General features: G+C 37.3%; 1 protein-coding gene and 1 pseudogene across 1 annotated transcript; both read left to right on the top strand.

The window, feature by feature from the left end:
- The first annotated feature begins 74 nt into the window (after window positions 1–74).
- Window positions 75–23,838, top strand: CGAS (cyclic GMP-AMP synthase). The gene is made up of 5 exons (XM_039853206.1): window positions 75–872; window positions 10,566–10,785; window positions 13,764–14,006; window positions 20,529–20,631; window positions 21,746–23,838. Exons 1-5 carry the CDS (start codon window positions 222–224, stop codon window positions 22,089–22,091), a joined length of 1,563 nt encoding a protein of 520 aa, XP_039709140.1. The 5' UTR covers window positions 75–221; the 3' UTR covers window positions 22,092–23,838.
- LOC120595142 (uncharacterized) lies at window positions 6,890–7,008 on the top strand (annotated as a pseudogene).
- Window positions 23,839–24,778: the final 940 nt, after the last annotated feature.

Below are 24,778 nucleotides of genomic sequence, written 5' to 3' on the forward strand. Positions count from 1 at the left end.
GGAGAACTGTAGGACCGTGGGCGGTCCGCCCCGTCGCGGCGGTGGTGTGGCTCCACGTGACCCCGCCCCCCAGCTTGGGGACACCTTCCGTGCGTGCTTCTCCGCCGCATTCGCTCCCTTCCCGCCAGTTTTAAGTTTCATTTCCAGCTGCGACTGCTGGTTCCTCTTCTCCCAGCTTTTCCCCGAAGTGAAACCAGCTTTCGAATAGCAGAGTGCCAGCCATGGATCCCCAGCGCGGAAAAGCGACGCGGACAGCTCCGAAGGCTAGAGCCTGCGCACCCAAGGCCTCGGCGCCGAGTGCGAAGGGCGCCGCGAGGAAGCCCAACGAGTCTCCGGTTGTTCCCGCAGCTGCCCGGCCCAACGCGCAGAGGCGCGGATCCACCAGGTCGTCGGGATCCCAGCAGAAGGAGAGCGCCCCTGGTCCCCAGGAGAGGCCGCCCGCGCGCGCGCGGTGTGCCGGCGCCAAGAAGGCGCCTCTGAGCGCTGAGGACGCGGTGGACGGGCAGGAGGGTCTGGCCGAGGGGCCGCTGCCTCCTGCGGCCATGCGGCCGCCGCTTTCCAGGGATGGATCTCGCCGCACGGGGGGCGCGCGGTCCGCTCCGGGGCGGAGACCCCGTCCCGCGCCCGCGGTACTCCACGGCCCCGACCCGCTGGTCGCAGCACGTATTCTCGGCGGGAAGGAGGCGCCGCCCGGCACCTGGAAGCTCCAGGCCGTGCTGGAGAAGTTGAGGCTGAGACGCCAGGAAATCTCAGCGGCTGCGGAGGTTGTAAACAGGGTCGTGGACCACTTGCTACGAAGAGTGCAGAGCTTCGAGTCCGAGTTTAAAGATGTCACGCTGCTGCGCGCCGGGAGTTACTACGAGCAAGTGAAGGTGAGCTTCCCAGCGCCTGCCCTTCTGTTCCCGCGACGCGCGGGCCCAGCTTTCTCACCCCTTTCCCAGCCTTCCCGGTATTACCCACCTCCTACGGTCGCTTACTTCCCTTCAGAAGTAACTCAAATTCCTGCTCTTTAGTTCTAATTAAAATGTTGAACAGTTGTTCATTCATTTATCCATCTCTGCATCCAGGGAACATACAATCAAGCCATACTGATTGCCAGCCACTGTCAAGACACTGCTGTTGGGGGTTGGGGAATTCAAATGTGTAGATTCCTCCATGCAAGCAGACCTGTACTGTGTTTCTGTAACAGTGCTATATTTGGTGGTTTCTGGTCAAATTATGGCTTGGATGATTAGGACTGATCTGCGAAAAAATCCACAAAATTAATATATCTAAGAAACTTTTTCCTATGAGGACATCTGTACTCAGGAAAAATATCTTCAGTCTCTCCCTCTACCCCCACCCCTTTCTCTTTCCCCAGTTTCTAATACAAATGTTATGGGAAGCTCACAGTGAGTGATGTTAAAAAAATGTTTTTAAAGAGAAACTCTCTGAAAGATACTAAAAAGCATACTTCCTACTTGCAAACCAGTTGAAACTTTTTAAGTACGTATTCCATAACTCCATTTGTTTGCCATTAAAGTCATCATTCCAGTATAAATTCAAGGTTTAGGAGCGGGTTCCTGACTGGAGTTTGTTTCTAGACCAGTGACAGATTTCTCTGGTTGTGCTTTTTGTCTAGGCTGTCAGTTTTCTGGGCACCTCCATTAGCTCTGTGTAAGATCTTGGGTGTAGTAGCACCAACAGAAATAAAGGCTGAACAGAATAGAGGCTGAGATCTTTATTAAGTAGTCATAATTTATTTTAGAGTTACATATTGGCTTTATTCAATTAACTGCTTTCCTCCAGAAGGTAGGTAATGGTAAAACTCTAGTTTTAGGGTTTTAGAATTATAAACTATCAAGTGAGCAGGCCAGTTATTATGCATCTTTGTATTTCTAAGCATTCAAATGAATGAATGAATGGGCTCAAGATGAATAGATGGGTGATCTCTCACAAGATCCTTGCCTTCTCAGGGTAGCAAATTCAGATTTAATTTCTATTTTAAGCATTTAGCCTGGTAGCCTTCAGTGGAGATTAAACCTTTCGTATATTTTTGTCTTAGCCTTCCACCGATATTGTAAGCTTCATTGTTGTAGCATGTTTTACACAACTTTGCACCCTGTACAGCTTCTTATTTCATTGGTATGGACTTAGTGATATTTATTATCTTTGGCAGTGTTTGTATTGGTCTCTGGATCTTAAACTCTTAGCACCGAAGACCACTCATATAATTCCACCTAAAGTCTCTTGAAAGCTAAGTGAGCAACACTTTCATCATACTGTCTTGAGCATGATTTTTATTACATAAATATTTGTCAGTTCAATTATATAGAAGACCCAAGGGAAAAAGAAACTTACTAGTTAGAACTAGAGAACAATAAGACATTTAGAAAAGTCTCCAATCAGAACCACTCTCCTTTTTAAAATCACGCAGATGGAAAGAAATTCAATGAAATTTATTTCAACTAATTATAAAAGGTATACCTGTTTATTTTAGAGTTGACCCACTGTCTGCCCTTCAGCAGGTTCCCACAGTACAGTAGCACCCCCTTCCATCTTACCTCCTTCCTCACCCTCTCCCATATTCACCTCTATTCCATTGGAATGTCCCTGGAAAATTCAGAAAAACACATAGAAGACAATATTCTTCCTGTTTATTTTATTCACTATTATTTGGTGTATTTTCTTCTGTTATGCATATACTTGAATTGCAAGATTGGTTTCCAAGCTCTTTATAACTGGTTGTCGGAAGCCAGCCAACGAAGTAATTGAGGGTACCTGAAAGGGGGAGCATGGACTGAGGAAAAGAAAGAAGACAGACAGAATTGCAGGAGGGAGCACAGATTCAAGCTGTGTCTGTGTCCCCGAGTTTATTTTGAACATACTATTTATAACGTTACAATAAGAAAGACAGTAGTCAAGAACCAAGGTTAGCCAGATTACTATATCTAGTAGAACAATGAGATTCTCACAACTCAGAACTCTCTGCTAAACTGTTGCAAGGAATGTGCAGTGACTGCTATGTGAACAGTTACCTCCCAGTTTTTCCCAGCCTTTACAATCTCAACTTCTTACATTGTTGCCAAGTACACAAATATCCTTGTTCCTCGTTATACGATTTCACATGTCCATAAGTGACTCCCTACATCTCCCCCTTTTTTATTTTTTAAATGCCCGAACCCTCCTGGTTCTGGCGCAAGGTGACTGTGCCTGTCTTAGGTGATCCCCTCACCAGATCTGAAACTTACCCGTCATCAGTACGTGCATTCTGTCATGCACGCCCTGTCTTAGGTTGTCCAGTCTCTGAGGGAGTCTTACCCGTCTTTGACTACCAGCCCCCGCGGGAGGGAGATGTCTATCTTTTAAGCCGTATTTCGAAGTCTTACATGATGTAGGTTGGCCTGAAGTTTTAACATGGCACTAATGAAGTATTTCAGTAGAGAAGGAAGCAGGCACAAAACAACAATTACATAGGCTCCTATAGTCAAAACAGAAGCAGCTAGCTGATAGAAGGAAGACCATGAGGGGACAAGGCCCTTAAGGTGATCCAAAAATTCAGTGGCCAATTTATCAGCGTCAAATTGTAGAGGTTTAGCATTTTTAAGTCCTTGTATTTCTTTATGCAGGTTAATTAAATCTAAGGATACATTAGCATTGTGCCATATGCCTTTTAAATGATATTTTACTCGATCCCAGTCATGACTGGTCTCATTATATCTTCTAGATGTGACACAGATCCAATGATATTTTACATGACATTCTAGTTGAGATCTAATTTTTAGACCCTGGATTTCATCACCCAGGTATTCCACTGTCTTATACAGAGCATCTAACTTTTGTTCTAATTTTCTATCTATATTTTTCTGTGTTCCCAATGCTAAAGTAACATTTCTAGACAAATCATTGACATAATGAGCAGTTTGTACAGTTTGTGAGAGAGCCACCGCAGCGGTGGCAGCAGTAGCTATAAGAGATATAATAGCAAGTATTCCTGGAACAATTAGTCCAATCACCCTCCTCATAGATGGCATGTCCAGCAGCGATGTGTTGTTCATTTTCACAATGACCTCTGGTCCTTGCCATATTGTTGGATGTAAGAGAGGTGGGTCAGGAAAGTATGTCCAGTAAACTGCACCCTCAGCTGCCATCACCAGGCTCAGCAAGATCAAGGTTAGGGTCATCCCACCGAGTGTGTGGTAGAGCGGCGAAATGGACCAACCTCTCCGGCAACCACCTGGCATTTTCTGCATCCTGTGGAAAAACACAAACATGCCCTCGTCCCCATATTAATACCGGGTCGGGGCCATGTCGATTAGTTTTGAGCATCAGAAATTCAGTTTTTTGAGCATCAGAAAGAATTTGTGGAGAAACCGGGTTGAGGGCATCACAGCATCTTTTTGCCATGTTTGTTCGACTAGTCAGATAACATTTCCCGCATGGACTTTCCCAGCAGGGCAGCAGTCACAGCAAGTCCCTTCATATATGACAGCCCTATGTCAGAACACAACCTAACATAATCACTTAAGTCTTCTTTCTTTCTAAAAGTTCTGATTGTTGTTTGATAGGCAGAATTTGCATTTTCATAAGCCAGCTGTTTGACCAGCAGAGAACTGGCTTCTAGGTTCCCTAAAAGCCGTGAAGCAGCCTGCTGCAGCCCTTGTTGTAACCCTGTTTGAGGCATTGGTTTCTGATTAATCCAAAGGGGTGTGCCAGTTGGTCCAACAGGGGCAAAACTCACAGGAGGGGGATCTAACCCTGCAATTATAGTTGGAGTCAGCCTTCCCCCTGACCTCGGTGGATCCTGAGGAACTTTAAAAATTGGCACTTTTAAGGGCTGAGGCCCCATGGCCAGCTTTTGCATCTGCAAAGACAAATTAGCCAATTTCTGTTTTAATTGTTCAACCTCTTCTTCCTCATGATATTTAGCTGTCTCATCCTCTAACTGAGCAGTATCTCCTGGATCTAAAGATTCTCATTCTCATCAAAAAAGAGGGAAGTAAAAGGAGGCGGTGGAGCAGTGGGTGCAATATCAGGATTAGGTGGAGCCTCAGGGCCAGTAAAAGCATCCTTGCCTTGTTCCTGCCATTGAGTTCTCTCGTGCCTGGGATCTAAGCAATCCCTTATCAATGTCCATAATCCAAAAGTATCCACTGGCACTTTACTTGGCCCATGGGCATCATAATAGTCTTGTAACTTTTGTCCTACCCTTTTCCAGGTTTCTAAATCTATAGTCCTTTCTTCCGGAAACCAGGGACATACTTCTACAAATTGCAAAAACTTAGTTAACTGTTGCTGACCCACTTTGGCCCCTCTTATACTAAGCATATTTTTAAGCATATGTACAAAAAAAGCAGCCGGCTATTTCCTTGGCCCATTTTTACTTCTTTAAGTTTCTGTTTCAGTTTCTATATTACAATACTCCTGCGTACTTACGGTTGGCCGCCTACAGGACTCTTAGGCCCCCAGATTCCGCATGCGCACGCCTTACTCTGCGGCACGTCCTAGCTGTTATCCCCCGTGTTCAGGTCCCTGTTCGGGCGCCACTTGTTGGAAGCCAGCCGATGAAGTAATTGAGGGTACCTGAAAGGGGGAGCACGGACTGAGGAAAAGAAAGAAGACAGACAGAATTGCAGGAGGGAGCACAGATTCAAGCTGTGTCTGTGTCCCCGAGTTTATTTAGAACATACTATTTATAACATTACAATAAGAAAGACAGTAGTCAAGAACCAAGGTTAGCCAGATTACTATATCTAGTAGAACAATGAGATTCTCACAACTCAGAACTCTCTGCTAAACTGTTGCAAGGAATGTGCAGTGACTGCTATGTGAACAGTTACCTCCCAGTTTTTGCTTTACAATCTCAACTTCTTACATTGTTGCCAAGTACACAAATATCCTTGTTCCTCGTTATACGATTTCACATGTCCATAAGTGACTCCCCACAACTGGTAAAAGGATAAACAAAATATACTTCTCAGTAATTTATTTACATGGTCTCATAATGAGACATTTCTCATTTATATGTATATTTTATTGTAATATTATCAAGTTCTAGATAAAAATTTGGAAAATTTTTTATAGAAATTCTATGTAGAATTGCCAGTCCATAATGTTTTTTTTCTCCTAGATGTTAATGTAATATACTGATTCTACAGTTAAGACCAAGTGAAAAGGTTACATAGAAACCAATTGCAGTGGTTTTAGCCAATGACACATTAACCATAAAGTAAAGGAACAAACTACAGCAACATGTAGCAGCATAAATGAATCTTACAAACATAATGTTGAACAAAAAAGATAAGGCAAAGGAACATATACAGTCAATGCAACAAGACAAGAAAAAGAAATAAAATGCATAAGATGGGAAAAGAGGTAATAAAACTGTTACTATATGTATATGACAATTAAATTTTCATACAAACTATTAGAAAAAAGTGAATTTATCAAGATTGCTGGATATAAAGTCAGTAAACAAAAATAATGTTTCCGTATGCTAGCAAAGAAACAAGTGAAAATGAAATTAAAAATATCGTTTATAATAGCATCAAAAACATCAAATATTTAGTAATAAATCTTGTTAAAGATGGTCAAAACTTCAAAAAAATTGCTGAATAAATTTGAAGAGAAACTAAATGGATAGTTTTTTATATTCAGTCTTCTTCAGACTGATCTATAGATTCGGCGTAATCTCCATCAAAATACCATCAATAGTTGGTTTAAAATGAAAAGTTGATTATGAGGTTTATGTATATGAGAATGCAAAGGACCTAGAATAGCCAAGATAGTTCTAAAGGAAAAAAACGTTGGAGAATTTACCCTACTAAAGAGCAAGACTTACTATAAAGCTATCTTAATTAAGGAGGTGTTATTGGTGCAATGATAGACAAATAGGCCAATTGAATAGAAAGTCTACGGCCATGCCACCTTGAACAAGCCTGATCCCATCTGATCTCGGAAGATAAGCAGGGTCGGGCCTGGTTAGTACTTGGATGGGAGACCACCTAGGAAGACCAAGTGCTGTAGGTGTAAAAAATAAGGGATTGTAAACTGACAAGGTCCTTGCAATCTGTGAGGTCAACCAAGGGTTGCCTCGCCTAAAAGAAAGAAAGAATGGAAGGAAGGGAAGGAATGAAGAAAGGAAAGAAAGAAAAGAAAGAAAGAAAGTTAATTCAGAAAGAGACCTACATTTACAGTTCAATACAATATGCAATATATGCAGTAATATAATTCAGTGAGGGAAAGGATAGTCTTTTCTGCAATTGGTGCTAGGTCCGTTGGATATTCATAAGGGAAACACATGGACCTTGACACCTACCATACATCATACACAAAAATTAATTGAAGATATATCATAGGCCTAAAGGTAAAACAATAAAGCTTCTAGGAGAAAACAGAAGAATATTGTCATAACTTTGAGACGTACAAATATTTCTTAAATGGGACAATAGGACTGCTAACCATAAAAGATACATAAATTGGACTGCATAAGAATTAAGAACGTCATCAAAAGATACCATTGAGAGAATGAAAATGCAAGGCATAGACTGGGAGAAAATACTTTCCACCACATATATTTGACAAAGGACTAGTACACATCAATAAGAAAGAGAGACAAACCAATTTAAAACTGGGCAAAAGACTTGAACAGACACTTACTATGCAATCCAAATAGCAATAAACACATGAAAGGTTTTCAACATTGTTAATCATTAGGAAAATGTAATTTTAAAATGGCTAAAATTTTAAGACTTGACAATCCCAAGTGTTGATGATGTGGAGCAACTGAAACTTCCTTACATCGATGATGGGAGGATAAATTGGTATTACCTCTTTAGAAATTAAACAGTTTTTTTCTAAAGTTAAAGATATGCACATTTTAGAAGGTCAGCAAAAGAAGAGGCACCAAAGAGAATCTAGGATGACTGTTGAGACAGGAAAAAAAAAAAAGAGTGTAGTGTCCTAGAAGCTAAGAAAAGATAGGCTAGTTGGGAAAAATTCTTATGTGGACTGCTGCTGAGGAAGTGTTGTCAAAGTGGATTATGGAGATGTGTCAGTCAGAAAGACACTAAGAGAAAATCTGAAGTGTAAGCCCTTTTCTTGGTACCTTGAAAACATCTCTCCAGACTCTCAGATCCCAAAATGTTATTACTCGCTTGGTGAGATAAGAAATGTTGAAACCAATCAATGTTTAGACAACGTGGGCTGCAAGGAAAATGAAAAAGTGGGCATATTCAACTGTCATGGTATGGGAGGAAATCAGACTCAATGGACCTATTATCATGTTAAAATACCACCGAATGAGAGAAAATCAGTTATGGGAATATGATGCCGAGGTACTCACCTTGAGACATTAACAGTAACCAATGTCTTGATGAACCTTCTGAAGAAGACAAAATGGTGCCTACCCTGCAGGGCTAGTGGAAGCAGATCCTAACAGTAACTGCTAAGGAACATGATTTTGGGGGCATGAAGACTTTTCCCCCAAGCCATAAATGTGTCTACACTTGTTTTTGCATTATTTCAATTAAGGAAAAATGTTAACTTTACTGAATTGAAATATTTAAAATCCTTTTAGTATTCTAGTACATGTGCTGCCAAAGCAAGCACGTAAAATCCTTTTAGTATTCTAAAACACAGTTCTTTATAATTCATTTTTAGGAATGTTGCTTATTTCCCTACTAAAATTTGTATCTGATCAAAAGCACATAAAAGTATAAATAATAGCAAACTGTTATTAGACATCGGAAAAACTTAAGAAATAGGAAAAAAAAGATATGCTTACGCTGTGGTCCAGCATTTCCACTCCTAGGCATATATACAATAGAAAGGCATATGTAGAACTACTCAGAACAGCTTTGTAATAGTTAAACTCAGAACTATTTGTAATAGCTAGAAATTGAAACCGACTCTAATACCCAACAATAGAATAAATAAATATATTCCGATATATTCTACTAATTCAGTGTAATACTAAATAGAATGAAAAAGAACAAACTACAGATACACATAACAATATGGATGAATCACAACTATAATGCTGAATGAAAGAAATCAGATATAAAAGAGTATGTTTTATGATTCAATTTATGCGATGTTCCCAAACAGGCAAACCTAATCTCTGGTGTTAGAAGTCAGAATAGTGGCTACTGTTGGTGGAAGATTTCTGATAGAGAGTGGGGGTGAGAGAACTTTCTATGTTCCTGGGTATGGGAATAGGACAATTCAGAATGACACGAGGCTCACTGTTCTTACTGGGATTCAGCCATTTTTCTTGAATAAATCCTTGGATTGTTGAAAGCCTTTAGTTAATCTACAGAGTTCTAAAAGAGTTGAATTTGACTATTTCTGCCCATGTTTTTTGTTTCTTTTATGGAAAAGTGGATTTTCAAAGATTCTTAAGTCATTCCCACTGACGTCACTTTATTTCACCTTTATAGTATGTCTTAATCCGTTCAGGCTGCCATAATAAAATACCATAGACTGGGTGGCTTAAACAACAGGAATTTATTTTCTCACGGTTCTAGAGGCTGGAAGTCTATGATCAGCATGCCTGCAGGGTTAGGTTTTGTTGAGGACTCATTTCCTGGCTTGCAGATGGCCACCTTCTCCTTATGTCCTCACTGTGTTCCTTGGTGTATGTGCACAGAGAGAATGCAATCTTCTTAAGGTCACCAGTCCTATCAGATTAGGACCACGCCATCACGATCTCATTTAACCTAACTTACCTTCTAAAAGCTCTATCTCCACATATAGTCAAATTAGGGTTTAGGGCTTCAGTATGTGAATTTGGGGAAGACAGTTCAGAGCACAGCACAATACATCTCAATTTGGATTAGCCCCATTTCATGGGGTCAATAAAACATCTGGCTTCTAGGTACTGCGTTGAACAGAGCTGTCCAATAATTGTACTGGTAGCACACTCCTAAGTAATGAAAGATTTGTGGCATTTTTAATGGGGCAAAAACAAGAATTTATTATAATTGCTTTAATTAATATTATTTTGAGAATGGAAAAGATTCTTTGAAACTCCTATAAGTGCTGTGGTTAAAAGACACTAATCTAGTGCATGATTTGGATCTCACTTTCACTTGGGTGACCAGCAGCTATAATGAGATGGCCTTTGCTCAACTAGCCAGCAGTGACTATACACATTTTAAAAAAATTATTTATTTAAATTAGTTTCAAGTAATTACACACATTTTTGAGGCCATTGTGACAGGAGGGTGGCTACAGTGTGTATCTTGTGATGTAAAAGCACCTTAAGGGTTTTTAACTTTATTAAGCTTTAAACTCAAAGTAAAACTGATATAGATTTTAAAAGCTTACATGATGTTTAAAATTGCTTTAAATTATAAAAATAAGGCATACTCATGGTAAAAAAAAAAAAAATGAATATAGAGCCTACAAACTAAAAGCAATAATACTCTCCCAGCTCCACTGGTCCTACTTTCAGAGGACATAAATATTAGGAATCTTGCTTTTCAATGTAGAGTTTTAGTGGAAATTTCAAGAAAAAAAAAATTGAAGTTGCTTGGAAAATATTCACAAGCAAACATTTCACTGCCGTTTTTACTTTTTCTTAGATTTCTGCTCCTAATGAATTTGACGTTATGTTCAAACTGAGTCTCCCCAGAATTGAGCTTCAAGAATATGGCGACAGTGGTGCTCATTACTTTGTGAAGTTCAAAAGAAATCCCAAAGGAAATCCTCTAAGACAGTTTTTAGAAGGAGAATTTTTATCAGCTTCTAAAATGCTGTTGAAGTTTAGGGAAATCATTAAAGGAGAAATTAAAAATATTAAAGGTAAGATTTTTGACTTTTTTTTAATTTGAAAAGAACAATTTTTTAAATTAAGGTTATTGGGGTAACACTGGTTAATACAATTATATAATTTTCAGGTGTACATTATATATATTTTTAAATTAAGTTTATTAGGGTAACATTGCTTAATATAATTATATAATTTTCAGGTGTACATTATAAGATTTTTGACTTTCGATTTTTAAAGTTTTATTCATACCTACCTGCTTCTTGCCAGTGTACCTTCCTCTCCTGATCTTTTCAGACCACCCCGCAGCACAGCTCTGACTACTGCTTCCTAGAAACAACTCTTTGCCCTTGATTTTAGTCTACTACATTTTCTTGGTATTTTTCCTAAATGTTGACTGGTTCTATTTTGGTCTCCATTGAATGTTCACTGAACCGCTGCCTGTGCCACTGAGCATATGTGGTTGAATAAAATCAGGAGATCCCCTCTTGAAGCTTGTAAACACAAATTGCAGTGAGTGCTCTGAAGGGAATGAACTGGGAGAAGTGGTAGCAATTGGGAGAGAGTGGGGTGGTGGAGCAAGGCCATGAGACAGAAAAGTTTGGCAAGATCAAGGAACAAAAAGAGGCTCATGTGAACAAGGGGAAGAGTGACATAAAATGAAGTTGAAGAAGTGGTCAGGGACCAAATTCTGCAAGGACTTGTAGATTCTGGAAAGGAATTAAGATTTTATTCCATGTTCATTGAGAAGCCAGGTTTTAATTAGGGAGTAATGATTGGCCTTGTTTTTTAAAAGTTTACTATGGCTTCTGTGGAGAAGATATTATATGAAGGCAAATAAGGAGATTAGAAAGGAAAATATTATAATAGTTCAGATGAAAGATGGAGGTGGGGATGGGGTGATGGGATGGAAAGAAGCTGACACATCCAAGCTGTAGCAGTGCTTACTTTTAGATTAAGTGTAGGGGTGAGAGAGAGGATTGAATTGAATAAGGCTCCAGATTTCTGGATTGAGCACCTGTGTAGATTGATTGTGCTATATTCCAAGATGGGAAGGACAGAGGAGAAACACATTTTGGGCACTGAATTAAGAGTTTGCTTTGGATATGTTAAATTAGAGATTCCTATGATATGTTAAAGTGAATGTGCCAAGTATGTAGTTGGGTATAGATTTGGAGTTCAGAGGATACATTTGGACTGCATGTGAACACAGAAGTGACATTAGGAATGGATGAGATCATCTAGGCAGAGAGTAGAGATTCATTTATTTATTAATTTAATCAACATTCACCGATTGTCTAAAGTGACAGATGTTCTAGACCAGCGGTCCCCAACCTTTTTGGCACCAAGGACCAGTGCTCCTGTGAGAATCTAATGCCTACTGATCAGAGGTGAAGCTGAGGCAGTGCTGCTAGTGCTGGGGAGCGGCTGCAAACACAGATGAGGCTTTGCTCGCTTGCCTGCTGCTTACTATGCAGCCAGGTTCCTAACGGGCCACAGACTGGTACCAGTCCACGGTCTGAAGCTTGATACCAGTCCATGGCCTGTGGCTTGGGGATCCCTGCTCTAGATGTTTTGGATTTATTAATGAACAAATAGATGTAGACCCTCACTCTTCTGTACTTCATGATCATATAAGCATGATGTTTTGATATCCATATACATAGTGAAGTGATTTCCATAGTCAAGCTAATTAACATAACATCTCACATAGTTACCTTTGTGTGTGTGTGTGGTGAGAGTACCTGAAATCTACTCTCTTAACACACTTCCAGTATTCGATATAATGGTTTTAATGACAGTCATCATGCTGTACATTAATCTCTAGACTTGACTTACCTAACTGCAACTTTGTTCCTTTTGACCAGCATCTCCTCATTTTCCCCACCTCCCCACCCTTGGTAACCACCAGCCTACTCTCTGCTTCTGTGTATTCTACTTTTTTAGATTTCACATGTAAGTGAGATTATTTGGTATTTGCCTTTCTGTGTCTGTCTTATTTCCTCCAGGTTCATCCATGTTGTCACAAATGGCAGGATCTCTTTCTTTGTTAAGGCTAAAATTGTTAAGGCTAAATAAAATTGTTAAGGCTAAATAATATACCATTGTATATGCAGGCATACCTTATTTTATTGTGATTAACTTTATTATACTTCACAGATAATTCATTTTTTACAAATCAAGATTGTGGCAGCCCTGCGTCGAGCAAGTCTGTCAGTGCCATTTTTCCATCAGGCTCAGATGATAGTTAGCATTTTTTAATAAAGTATTTTTTAGTTGAGGTATGATGCTATTAGACATGATGCTATTGCACATTTAATAGACCACAGTATAGTGCAAATATAACTTATATGCAGTGAGAATCCAAAAAATTCATGCGATACACTTTATTTAACTATTTGCTTTATTGCAGTGGTCTGGGACTGAACCACAATATCTCCGAGATATGCCTGTATATACCACAATTTCTTTATCCATTCATCCATCAATGGACACCTAGGTTGTTTCTGTGTATTGGCTATTGTGAATGATGTTTCAATGAATATGAGTTGCTCCCTGTGTCTTGATGGTCACTGCCTCAAAGCACCCCGACCCTCTTGTGTTGAGCTACTGCTGTGGGGTTTTTTTTTTTTCTGTTGTGTTGTCCTTTATGGTCTTCTTGATCATCTTTCTCCTTGCTACCTCTCATCTGGCCTCTTCTACAGGCTTTCCTCCAAAATCCCTTGCATCAATTTAAATGAAAATTTAATCAAAGCACTCCCATACCCCAAAGTCTTCAGGGGCTTTTCATCATATATACCAGACAGAATCTTGACAGTGCCTCCCCCCATGATAGATATTAATAAATATTGATTAAATGAGTAAAACACTTTGCCTTAGGGGTCAGTTTCCACTTTAGAGCTAATTTCACCTTAGCATTTATAGATCTCCAATTATAGTTATATTATTTTTCCTATATTTTCAAGAAAATTAGATTGACAAACCCTTTTTTCTCTTTTATATGTTTAAACAGATACAGATATCAAAATGGAGAGGAAGAAGAAAGGGAGCCCTGCTGTAACACTTCGTATTACAAAACCTAAAGTAATATCTGTGGATGTAATCTTGGCATTGGAAGCAAAAGCCAACTGGCCACCTAGCACCCAGGAAGGCTTGCCCATCAGTAACTGGCTTGGAAGAAAAGTTAGGAGAAGTCTAAGACAGGAGCCGTTTTACCTGGTAGCCAAGCATGCAAAGGAAGGAAATGATTTTCAAGGTATCTTGAATATGAAGGTTGATTTAAAGACATAAAAAGTTGTTAATGTTATATATATACTAGGGCATTAAAAGATCAACTACTGGCATTTCAAGAGCCATCGGACTAAATAGGCTATAAGGTGGGAGTTTGGTGAGAGATGGAGTTGAAAAGGGCATAGTTGTAGTAGTAATATCAAATACCAGCTTTCAGATGTCTGCTAACCTACATAAGAACGTTATCTTTTATGTTTGTTTTTAATAAGGAAGGCGTTGGAGTCAGACTGCTCTGGATCTGAACCCTGAGGCTTCTTCTCACTACCTGTGTGATCTTGGGCTAGTTACCAAGCTGCTCTAAACCTGTTTGCTCATCTATATGCTAATTTAAGACTACTTGAAAGGTTCTGGAAGATAAAAATGAGACAGTATATGCAAAATCCCTACTTCAGTTTATAGCAGTTATATATTATTAATGAACATCAGAGCCTGGACTCTCTTCCCCAGCCACATTTTTCTCTTCATCTTCCCCTTCCGCTGCTCCCCGTGCAGCTAGCAGACCTTTGCAGCCTCAGCTGCAGTTGAACACAGGTGGTCAGGTTTCCTTCTCACCTGTGTACCTTAGCCTCAGGGGTCAAGACAGATTTTCAGGTGGGGTTCTTGAGTAACAGTCAAGTTCCAAAAACTGAGCTGAGTTAGTTCACAGATAAGACTGAATAATGGTGATGTTTTCTCAAGTGGCAGAAAAAATTAGCTGGTTATTTTCTTTTTCTCTCATAAACTTATATAATGAGTTTTGGTATTTACTGCTATTGGACTCCAGTAAAATTTGAGGGGACCACAAAACAAATGAACCAAGTTATAAATGAATATTACTGAACAAATCCTAGAAATAGTCATGCTTGGTTTGATAGCTTATGTTTTTGTGGACGCACATTGTAACTTTTTATATTGCGTATATATAGGAGTCATTTTCTGCAAGAAAAGTTGTTCATAAGAAGGAATTACACATTTCATTATTCATGGTTTTTTAAAAAGAACATAGCTTTCTGCAAGTGGAGTTTTACTCCCTGAACAATTTCTAGAATGGCTCCCCAAAGAAATCTCACAGGACCCATACCACCCTCACAGGACCCATACCATCCTCTTGCTAGCCCTCTACCAACCATCTTGGGGAAGACTGGTAGACAAATCAGCTTAGAGATGAGAGTTTTTCATTGGCCCCGTGGCTGGTGAAAGTGGAGGCTGGTGATGGATGCTCAGCTGACCTCTGCTCTCTGTTACCCGTGGCTGTTCTCCATCTCCCATTATTCCAGATTACTATCTATATTGAGGCAAAACCTTGCCTGTATATGTGTGTGTGTATGTACCTGAGTGACTGAACAGAGGGGCATATTAATAATGAAAATACTTGTACTAGTTTGGAGACACTTATTACACCTACTTTAGCTTTCCTCTTTCTAAACATTTTACTAGGAATTTTCCTAGTCTCACAAGTTAAATTTTTAAAAATATAATTTGTTTGATTTCCAATTTAAAATTTCAAAAATTTTAAAATCTTTCTACTTGTTTCAAAATAATACCACTATTATTACCAAGAGTATACTTATAAAAACAAGTTGAAGATTTCTTTGCCATTTTTTTATTAAAGGTAAAAAAACAGTCAAAATACCCTAACCTCAGTTGAGAAAATTTCTCTAGCTGGTTAAGCTACCCACCTCAACATAATTAAATTAGTTTGTTTCATTATGATTTTTGGTTTTAAATTTTGATTTAATTTTGTTTCATAAGTTTATAAAACATTCACATGTTTCCAAAGTCAAAGCTACAGAAAAAGGTATTCTTAGAAAAACATAGCTTCCATTCATGTTTCCTGCAGTGTTCAGTCCTTCCCTGATCAGAAATTCTTTTGTTTTTGGTTTTCCTTTTATTTAAAAAAAAAAAAATAAGTAAATACTTATATATTTGCATGTATGTATATATATGCTACCCCCTTTTTTAAGATAAAAAAGTATTCTTTCCTTTTTTCACTTAATAAGATAATGTGGTATCATTCCATAGCTCTGTATAGAAATAGCACCCATTCCTTTCCACAGTATATTTTTACAGCTGGTCAAGGAGTAAATCTATATGTAATTTTGCTAGATAATGCCAAAATTGCCTCCATAGGGAATTGCACCAATGTGCATTCCCACAACAACATATGAGAGTACTTGATTTACCCTCAGCCTTATCAACAGAACTCGTTAAACTTTGGAATTTTTGCCAGTAATCTGAAAAAGTGAGAAATGATATTTCAATGTAGTTTTTTTAAAAAAAATAAACTTTTAGTTTTAGAATAGTTTTATATTTATAGAAAAATTGCAAAGGTGGTACAGAGAGTTCCCATATACCTTATACCTGTTTTCCCATTATTAACATTTTACATTAATTGAATACATTTGTCACAATTAATGAACCAATATCAATGAGATAATAACTAAAGTTCTTACTTTATCCAGATTTCCTTAGTTTTTTCCTAATGCTCTTTTTCTGTTCCAGGTACCGCATTACATTTAGCCATCCTGCCTACCTAGGCTCCTCTTGACTAACAGTTTCTCAGTTTTGTTTGTTTGTTTGTTTTTGATGACCTTGACAGTTTTGGGGAGTGCTAGTCAGGTATTTTGTAGAATGTCCCTCATATGGCATATGTCTTATGTTTTTCTTTCTTATGATTAGACTGGAGTTCTGGGCTTTAGCAAGGAAGACCAAAGAGGTAAAGTGCCATTTTCATCACATCATATTAAAAGTACATGCCATGAACATGACTTAGCACTGTTGATGCTGACCTTGATCACCTGGCTGAGGTAGTTGTCAGGTTTCTCCACTGTTAGTCTTTCCCCCACTTTTCCTACTATACTGTTTGGAAGGAGGTCACTGTGCTCAGCTCACACCTAAGGAGTGGGGAGTTATGCTCCACCTCTTTAAGAGCAGAGTATTTACACAAATTATTTGGAATTCTACATGGGAGGTTTGTCTCTTCTCCATTTATTAATTTAATAATTTATATCAATATGGACTTATGAATATTTGTTTTTTAAACTTGGGCTATATTCCAATACTACTTTATTGATTTTATTGCTTCAGTTATTCCAGCTTTGGCCTTTAGGAGCTCTTTCAATTGGCTCCTATGTCCTTTGGACTTACCCCCCATAATTATGGGGTTTTTCTTTGTTTTTTTGTTTTCTGCACCAAATCATTTGCTCCGGGTTCATCTTGTATATTTCCTGCATCAGTCCTAAAACCAGCCATTTTTCCAAGGAGTCCTGAATCCTTTTACTGGAGAATGTACTAGAAACCAAGATCTGGGTGCTGTGTGTATTTGTTCCATTACTAGGGTATCAACTGTCTCAGCTGAAGAAATAAGGAAATATATGTATGTGTACTAACCCCAGTGTATACACATATCTATGAATATTTTTATATGTAACCACCTGTATCTATATTTAGTTATACCGGAGTTCATACTATCTCTAATTATAATCCATTACTACATGGATCATTCTTTCTCTTCTTGCTCTCTGTAACCTCTCATTCTTAACAGTGAAAAACCTGACACCCACATCTGCCACCCATTTACTTAATTGTTCAGTTCCCCCCATGGGAAACAATTACCAACTACAGTACAACTCCTTTTACCTTCAGTTTTACAGATCCCATTTTCAAAGTAATTTAGGTCAGTACCTTTTACCCCTATCCCTTTTAGGAAGATTGTAATAAGAGTCCCTTTTTACAGCCTGCATTATTTCCTGGGATCTCTTGACCTCCTAATTTTTTTTAAGTTTGTGTATGTTAAGGTTTATTCTTTGTGCTATAAAGTTTTGCTGGATTTGACAAATACATTGTATCTTGTATCGATTCTTATATAATAGTTTCGCTGCCCTAAAAAATCCCCTGTATTTCAGTTATTCAACCCTCCCCATCCGAAACTCCTGGCAACCACTGATACTGGTAGGGCAAGTTCTCCCACTTTGTCCTTCTTCAAGAGTGTTTTTGATATTCTTGTCCCTTTGTATTTTCATTAAAATTATGGTATCATCTTACCAAGTTCCACAAAAATACTTTTTAGAATTTTTATTGAGAGTACTTTGAATCTATAGATAAATGTGGGGAGACTTGATGTATTTACAATAATGAGTCTTCCACTTCATGGACAAGGGGCACATCTTTATTTAGATCTCCTTAATACATCTCAGTGAAGTTTGAGTTTTCTCTACAAGTTTTATATATCTTTTGTTAGATTTACTCATAGACAATTGCAACATTTTAGTATAAAAATATTAAACCAATAGAAAAGTAGACTGAAAAATATACTGAACACATGCATACCTGTCACCCAGCTTCTTTTGTATTTTCTACCTATGCAAATTGTATCATCTAGTAATAATGATGGCCTTGTTTCTCCCTTTCCAATGCTATAATCCAGTTTTACCGTCCCTTACTGTGCTTGATAGGATAGCCAGTGCATGTTGAATAGAATAGGGACAGCAGACATCCTGTCTTCCTGATTTCAAAGGAAAAAACTAAACTTTTTACTTTATATTATCAAATTATGTATTTTAGAAGTCTTTCCTCAGATCAAATTCCCATCCAGATTTAAATTACTGAGAGGTGTTTTTTTTAATGATGAATGAATGCTGAATTTTATTAGCTGCATATTGTTTCTTTTGAGATGATTATACATTTCTCCTTGATTCTGTTGATGTGACAGATTATATTGATTGATTTTTAAATTATAAATCAATTGTGCATTCCTGGTATAAAACCAATTGGGAAATAGGATAGTCTGAGTTTAAAAGAGCTAGTCATGGTAAAAGTTGGGGATAAGGGAGGAAATCATTCTATTCTTACACAATCTCTCAAAGAATAGGAAGAAAGGAAATATTTCCTAGTTCATTTTACATGAATATCAAAATTTGCAAGAATGGTATAAAAATTTTTGAATCCATTGATTCAAATTATTACTGAAACATTTTTTTAAATTAAGTTTATTGGGGTATTAAGTTTATTGGTTAATACAATTATATAATTTGTATTATATAATTATATAATTTGTATTATATAATATTGGTTAATACAATTATATAATTTTCAAATGTACATTAAAATTTGATTATTATGTATTTACCACCCAAAGTCCAGTTTCCTTCAGCTACCATATATTTGATCCCCTTTACCCACTTCACCCTCCCCCTAATCCCCTATATTTGATCCCCTTTACCCTGTCTACCTCTTCCCTCCTCCCCCAACCCCTACCCTCTGGTAACTACTAGTCTATAGACCATGTCCATGAGTCTCTGTTTGTCCTGTTCCTTTGTTGCTTTTAGGTTTATATTTTTCATACAAGTGATATCATGTAATTTTCAACTTTTTCAGTCTGGCTTATTTCGCTTAGCATGATTATCTCAAGGTCCATCCATATTGTCACAATGGCAGTATTTCATCTCTTCTTATGGCTGAGTAATCTTTAGCCAGTCATCTATCGTAGGACACTTCAGTTGCTTCTATGTCCTGGCCACTGTGAATAATGCTACTATGAACATCGGTGTGCAAATATCTTTAGGGGTATGAGTTTTCAAGTCTTTGGGGTCAATACCCAGTAAAGGGATTACTGGATCATATGGTAGATCAATTCTTAGTGTTTTGAGGAACCTACATACTGTTTTCCATAGTGGCTGTACCAATTTGCAGTTCCACCAGCAGTGTATGAGGGTTCTTTTTTCTCTGCATCCTCTCCAACATTTGTTATTACTTGTCCTTTTGATTATAGCTATTCTAACAGGTGTGAGATGGTATCATTGTGGTTTTGATTTGCATTTCCCTAATAGCTAGCAATGTTGAGCATCTTTTCATATATTTTTTGGCCATTTGTATGTCCTCTGGGGAGAAGTGTCTGTTCAGATCCTCTGCCCATTTTTGATTGGATCATTTGGTTTTTTGTTGTTATTGAGTCGTATAAGTTCTTCGTATATTTTAGATATTAGGCCCTTATCAGAGGTGTAGCTTGCAAATACATTTTCCCATCGAGATGGCTGTCTCTTTACCTTGTTGACGGTTTCTTTTGCTGAGCAGAAGCTTTTTAGTTTGATGTAGTCCCATTCATTTATTTTAGCTTTTACTTCCCTTGCCTTTGAAGTCAAATTCATAAAATCCTCTTTAAGTCCAAAATCCTTGAGTTTCATTCCTATGTTTTCTACTATGCCTTTTATTGTTGAAACAAATTATTAAACTGAATTTAGCAATATAAGAAGGTAATACATCTTACCGTGGCCAAGTATATTAAGATCTAACCTCTCCCTGCCATTTTTTTCTATCTTCGTCCATTGTTTGCTTCAAACGACTTATTTAGTATGTAATTATATTATTTATCTGTTTACTTCTTTTGGTTTATCTCCCCCTAGAAATTTTTCAGAATGATATTTTAATGAAGGATATCACTTAAATATTGTGCTATTTATATATGGACATTTTTATAAAGTGCTTTTTTGTTTTTCTTTTGGAAATTAAGAAGAAACATGGAGACTCTCTTTCTCTCATACTGAAAAGTACATTTTGAAAAATCATGGGCAATCTAAAACATGCTGTGAAGCTGAGGGAGTGAAGTGTTGCAGGTAATTTACTTATTTTGTGAAATGGGGAATTATCTGTGGAATGTTTAATTTTTTGTTGACTCTGTAGCTCAAACCTAAAAATGATCATTGCTGGGTTAAATCCTTAAGGAAAACACATGGCTGGACTGACCTGAAATATTATCTAGAGGGCGAGCATGAAACCAGGGAAGCCAGATCCAAGGGACCAAAGAAAGAGTGTTGTTAGAAGGCAAGGCCAGGAAACATACTCCTGAACCTGGATCAGATGGATGTATAAAGTAGGACAGAGTAAGAGAGTGTAAACACTAGCCATAATTAGCCATGACAATTGTATGTGTCTTAGTATTCCAGTTGCTTCCAGGTAATGAATATTAATGTCACATGATGGAAGGATGCCTAAAGATCACTCTTACTGGATACTGGTGCTTGCTTTGAGATGGTTTGACTGCGTTGAAGGCCAGGGACTGACTGGCTAAACGTGAATGAACAATTCCTTTTTAATCTCAGTTTCTAATGTTGTCCAGTATAGGGTCACAAAAATTAAAAGGTCAAAACAAGAATACCCAACATGCAGCCAAAGGATTGTTGTTCAGGTTTCACGTATAGGCTTTGAAACCAGCATTCAGAAAAAAATATTGTTGGTAATATGGCTAAATAATTTTAAAAACATTAAATTTTGTCAAATAAGTAGATGAATAATGTAAATATTTGTAGTCTAGTAAGGCAAAATCACTGTATAAAAATTGGAACAAAATTTTTGAAAATAATAAGTAACTGGATAACTAATACAAATATCTTCCAGTTTCATATAGTTGAATTAATTCCAATAGGATAAAATATTTAAGCTAGGAATGGGAAAGAGGGAAGAAAAAATATGTTTTTGAAACCGAAAGCATATATTTGAAAAAATAGGTTTTAGAGTGACTCTATATCTTTATTTTTTGCATCACTATATGTATTGATACTATCACTATATGTATGATACTATCTGTATCTGCATCACTATATGTATGATACTATCTGTATTGCTTATTGTATCTTTATACGTTTTTCCTGTAGGATGCCTAAAGTTCATTGTGGAATGAAGCAGGTTGTTAATTAGTAAAAATGAATGGTTTTCTTTTTAATTCAACAGGAAAGATTGTTTAAAACTAATGAAATATCTTTTAGAAGAATTGAAAAACAAGTTTGGAAACCAAAGGTGCCTGAATGAATTCTGTTCTTACCATGTGAAAACTGCCTTCTTGCACATATGTACCCAGCAACCAGATGACAGACAGTGGCAAGTCAAAGACCTGGAACACTGCTTTGATCACTGTGTGGCATACTTTCTTGAGTACCTCAGGACAGAACATCTGAAGCATTTTTTTATTCCTGGAGTAAATCTATTCTCTCCAGACCAAATTAAGAAAATGAGTAAAGCATTTCTGTCAAAGGAAATTGAATATCAAAGATTGAAGGGATTTCCACTTTTTCAGTGAGTTTTGAAATTACATTTTTAGAAAGAATCAAGAATTATAGTGACTTTATAATAATTAAATGTTTGAAGTTTGTCACAGCAATGATTAATGAAAAAATATAAATAATTACTCAGTTTTCAGTTTGTCTTACTAAACTCTAATTAGTATGAAAGGGTTGATTATCTTAGTTAAGAGATTAGTCAAGGAATACAAAGCAAAAGAGTACTTAAAATCTAAAAACTTTACCAGATTGGAATGAAAAGGAGAGAATACATATCACCTTAATTAAAATCATCAAGTACTTATTGATTGCCACTTCTCGCCTAGCACAAATGTGTGGAAGGTTGCAAGAGACAATATTAGAAATGATTATCGCCTCCATAAATCTGGTGGGCTTTGTTCAATGTACAAATATACTTGGAAACCATGTGGTAAGATAGGTAAGAAGGAAATGAAAAAAGTTCTACATTGTCTCTACATGTCTCAGGAAATTCATAATCTTATAGGATAATATTGAGTAATTTAATATTGTGGCTAAATATAAAACTTATAACTTATTTTCTCTTATTTATTTTTATTGTTTCCACTTTTATGTGTATTTCTGAAAAGGCAATACATACACATGGTACAAAACTCAAAGAAATGGGTATGAGATAAGAATGTCACCCACTTTCTTCTGTGCTTGGGTAGCATTTAACCTAGTGGCAGCTGCTGTTTGCTAACTTTTTCCTATTCCTATATTTCACTTTTTCTTTTTGGGTATTTTATTGTTTTCTCATTGTTTTGTAGAAGTTCTTTATATATTTTAGATACAATCAAGTGCTACATAATGACAGACCACATATATGACAGTGATCCCACAAGATTATAATGGAGCTGAAAAATTCCTATCACCTGGTGACATTGTAGCCATGGTAACGTCATAGCACAGTGCTTTACTCTTGTGTTTGTGGGGATGCTGGTGTAAAGAAACCTTTGCCACCGGTTGTATGAAATTATAGCACATGCAGTTATGTACAGTACATAATATTTGATAATAAATGACTGTGTTACTGGTTTATGTATTTACTATACTTTTTATCATTATTTTAAAGTGTACTCTTTCTACTCAAAAAAAAAAGTTTACTGTAAAACGGTATGCTGTGTTATACTAGCAGTAGCCTCATACATCTCATGTTTACCATGTCTCTTGATTACATCATTTTCTTGTGCTTAATTTAATCTTGTGTTTTATGAATTTAAGATGGCCTAAGTTTACAGTGTTTATAAAGTCTACAGTAGTATACAGTAATGTCCTAGGCCTTCTCATTCAATCACTACTCACTGTCTCACTCACAGCAACTTTCAGTCCTGAAAGCTCCATTCAAAGTAAGTGCCATATACAAGTATATCATTTTTTATCTTTCATACTGTATTTTTTACTGTACCTTTTTTATGTTTTGATTTACAAATACTATTGTATAGTTGCCTACAGTATTCAGCACAGTAATATGTTGTACAGACTTGTGGCCTAGGGCTAATAGGTTATATATTTTATATAGCCTAAGTGTATAGCAGGCTACCTCATCTAGGTTTCTACAATTGTGCTCTATGATGTTCTTACAGTGAAGAAATTGCCTAACAACGCATTTCTCCAAATGTATACCCACTGTTAAGCGGCGCATGACAGTATTTGATGCTTTATTGGTTGTCTACATAACAAATAACTTCTCCCACTGTCTGGATTGTCTTTACCATTTTTATTTTAGTAAACAAGTTTTAAAATTTTTAATGTAGTTGAATTTACCAGTCTTTTATGGTTTGTGTATTTCATGTATCCTGTTTAGCAACTTACTCTGTTTGAACATACTAAGAGAGAAGTTAGACATTTGGAAGAGAGTTTTGGGGACAATGAATGATAAAAGAAATAGAAAACTAGGCAAACAAAAAAATCCAAGCTCCTTTTAATTCCAGGAACAAATGAATATGTGAAAAGAAAAGTAATAATAGTCCGATTTGAGAATATTGCTCACCTGTAAGTATATTTGAAGTTAAAGTAACATAACCATTAACTATTAATCTTATAAAAATTATGATTAATTTTATGGGGAGGATAGGGCAACAGGTTGAGTGCTTGTGTGGGATAGTGGTAGTAGAGAGGGTTGGATTGTATGTTTCCTATTGTTGTATAACAACTTACCACAAACTCGGTAACTTAAAATAACACATTTTGTCATAGTCTCAGTGGTTCAAGATTCTGGGCATGGCTCTATGTAGGGTCTCATAAGGCTACAATCAAGGTGTCAGTTGGTGCTATAGTCTCATCTGATGTATGACTGGAAAAGGGTCCACTTTTGTTGGCAGTATTCAGTTTCTTACAGTTTTAAGACTGGATTTCAGCTTCTTTCAGCTGGAGGTTGTTTTCAGCTGCTAGAAACTGCCTTCGGTTCCCTGCCATGTGAATTTTCCAACATTGGCAGCCTTCAACATGGCAGCTCTCTTTAAAATCAGCAAGGGATGGAAAGACAGCAGCAAGAGGGGCACCACAATCTTTCTGACATAATTACAGAAACATAATTATGTATATCCCATTGCCTTTACTATATTTAATTGGTAGAAAGCAAGTCACAGGTTCTACCCATACTAGTCGGGAGGAGAATCACTCAAAGGAGTGTCAATTTATCCAGCTGTATATACCATTAGGAGGAAAACAGCCCCCACAAAACCAC

The sequence above is a fragment of the Pteropus medius genome, unplaced genomic scaffold (genome assembly GCF_902729225.1).
Source record: "Pteropus medius unplaced genomic scaffold, Ma_sr-lr_union100, whole genome shotgun sequence".
In the NCBI taxonomy this organism is placed as follows: Eukaryota; Metazoa; Chordata; class Mammalia; order Chiroptera; family Pteropodidae; genus Pteropus; species Pteropus medius.

Coding starts and splice junctions, on each gene's coding strand:
- CGAS (XM_039853206.1), top strand. CDS start 222: ATGGATCCCCAGCGCGGAAAAGCGACGCGGACAGCTCCGAAGGCTAGA. Junction 873..10,565: donor GTTACTACGAGCAAGTGAAG/GTGAGCTTCCCA, acceptor ACTTTTTCTTAG/ATTTCTGCTCCTAATGAATT. Junction 20,632..21,745: donor GAGGGAGTGAAGTGTTGCAG/GTAATTTACTTA, acceptor TTAATTCAACAG/GAAAGATTGTTTAAAACTAA.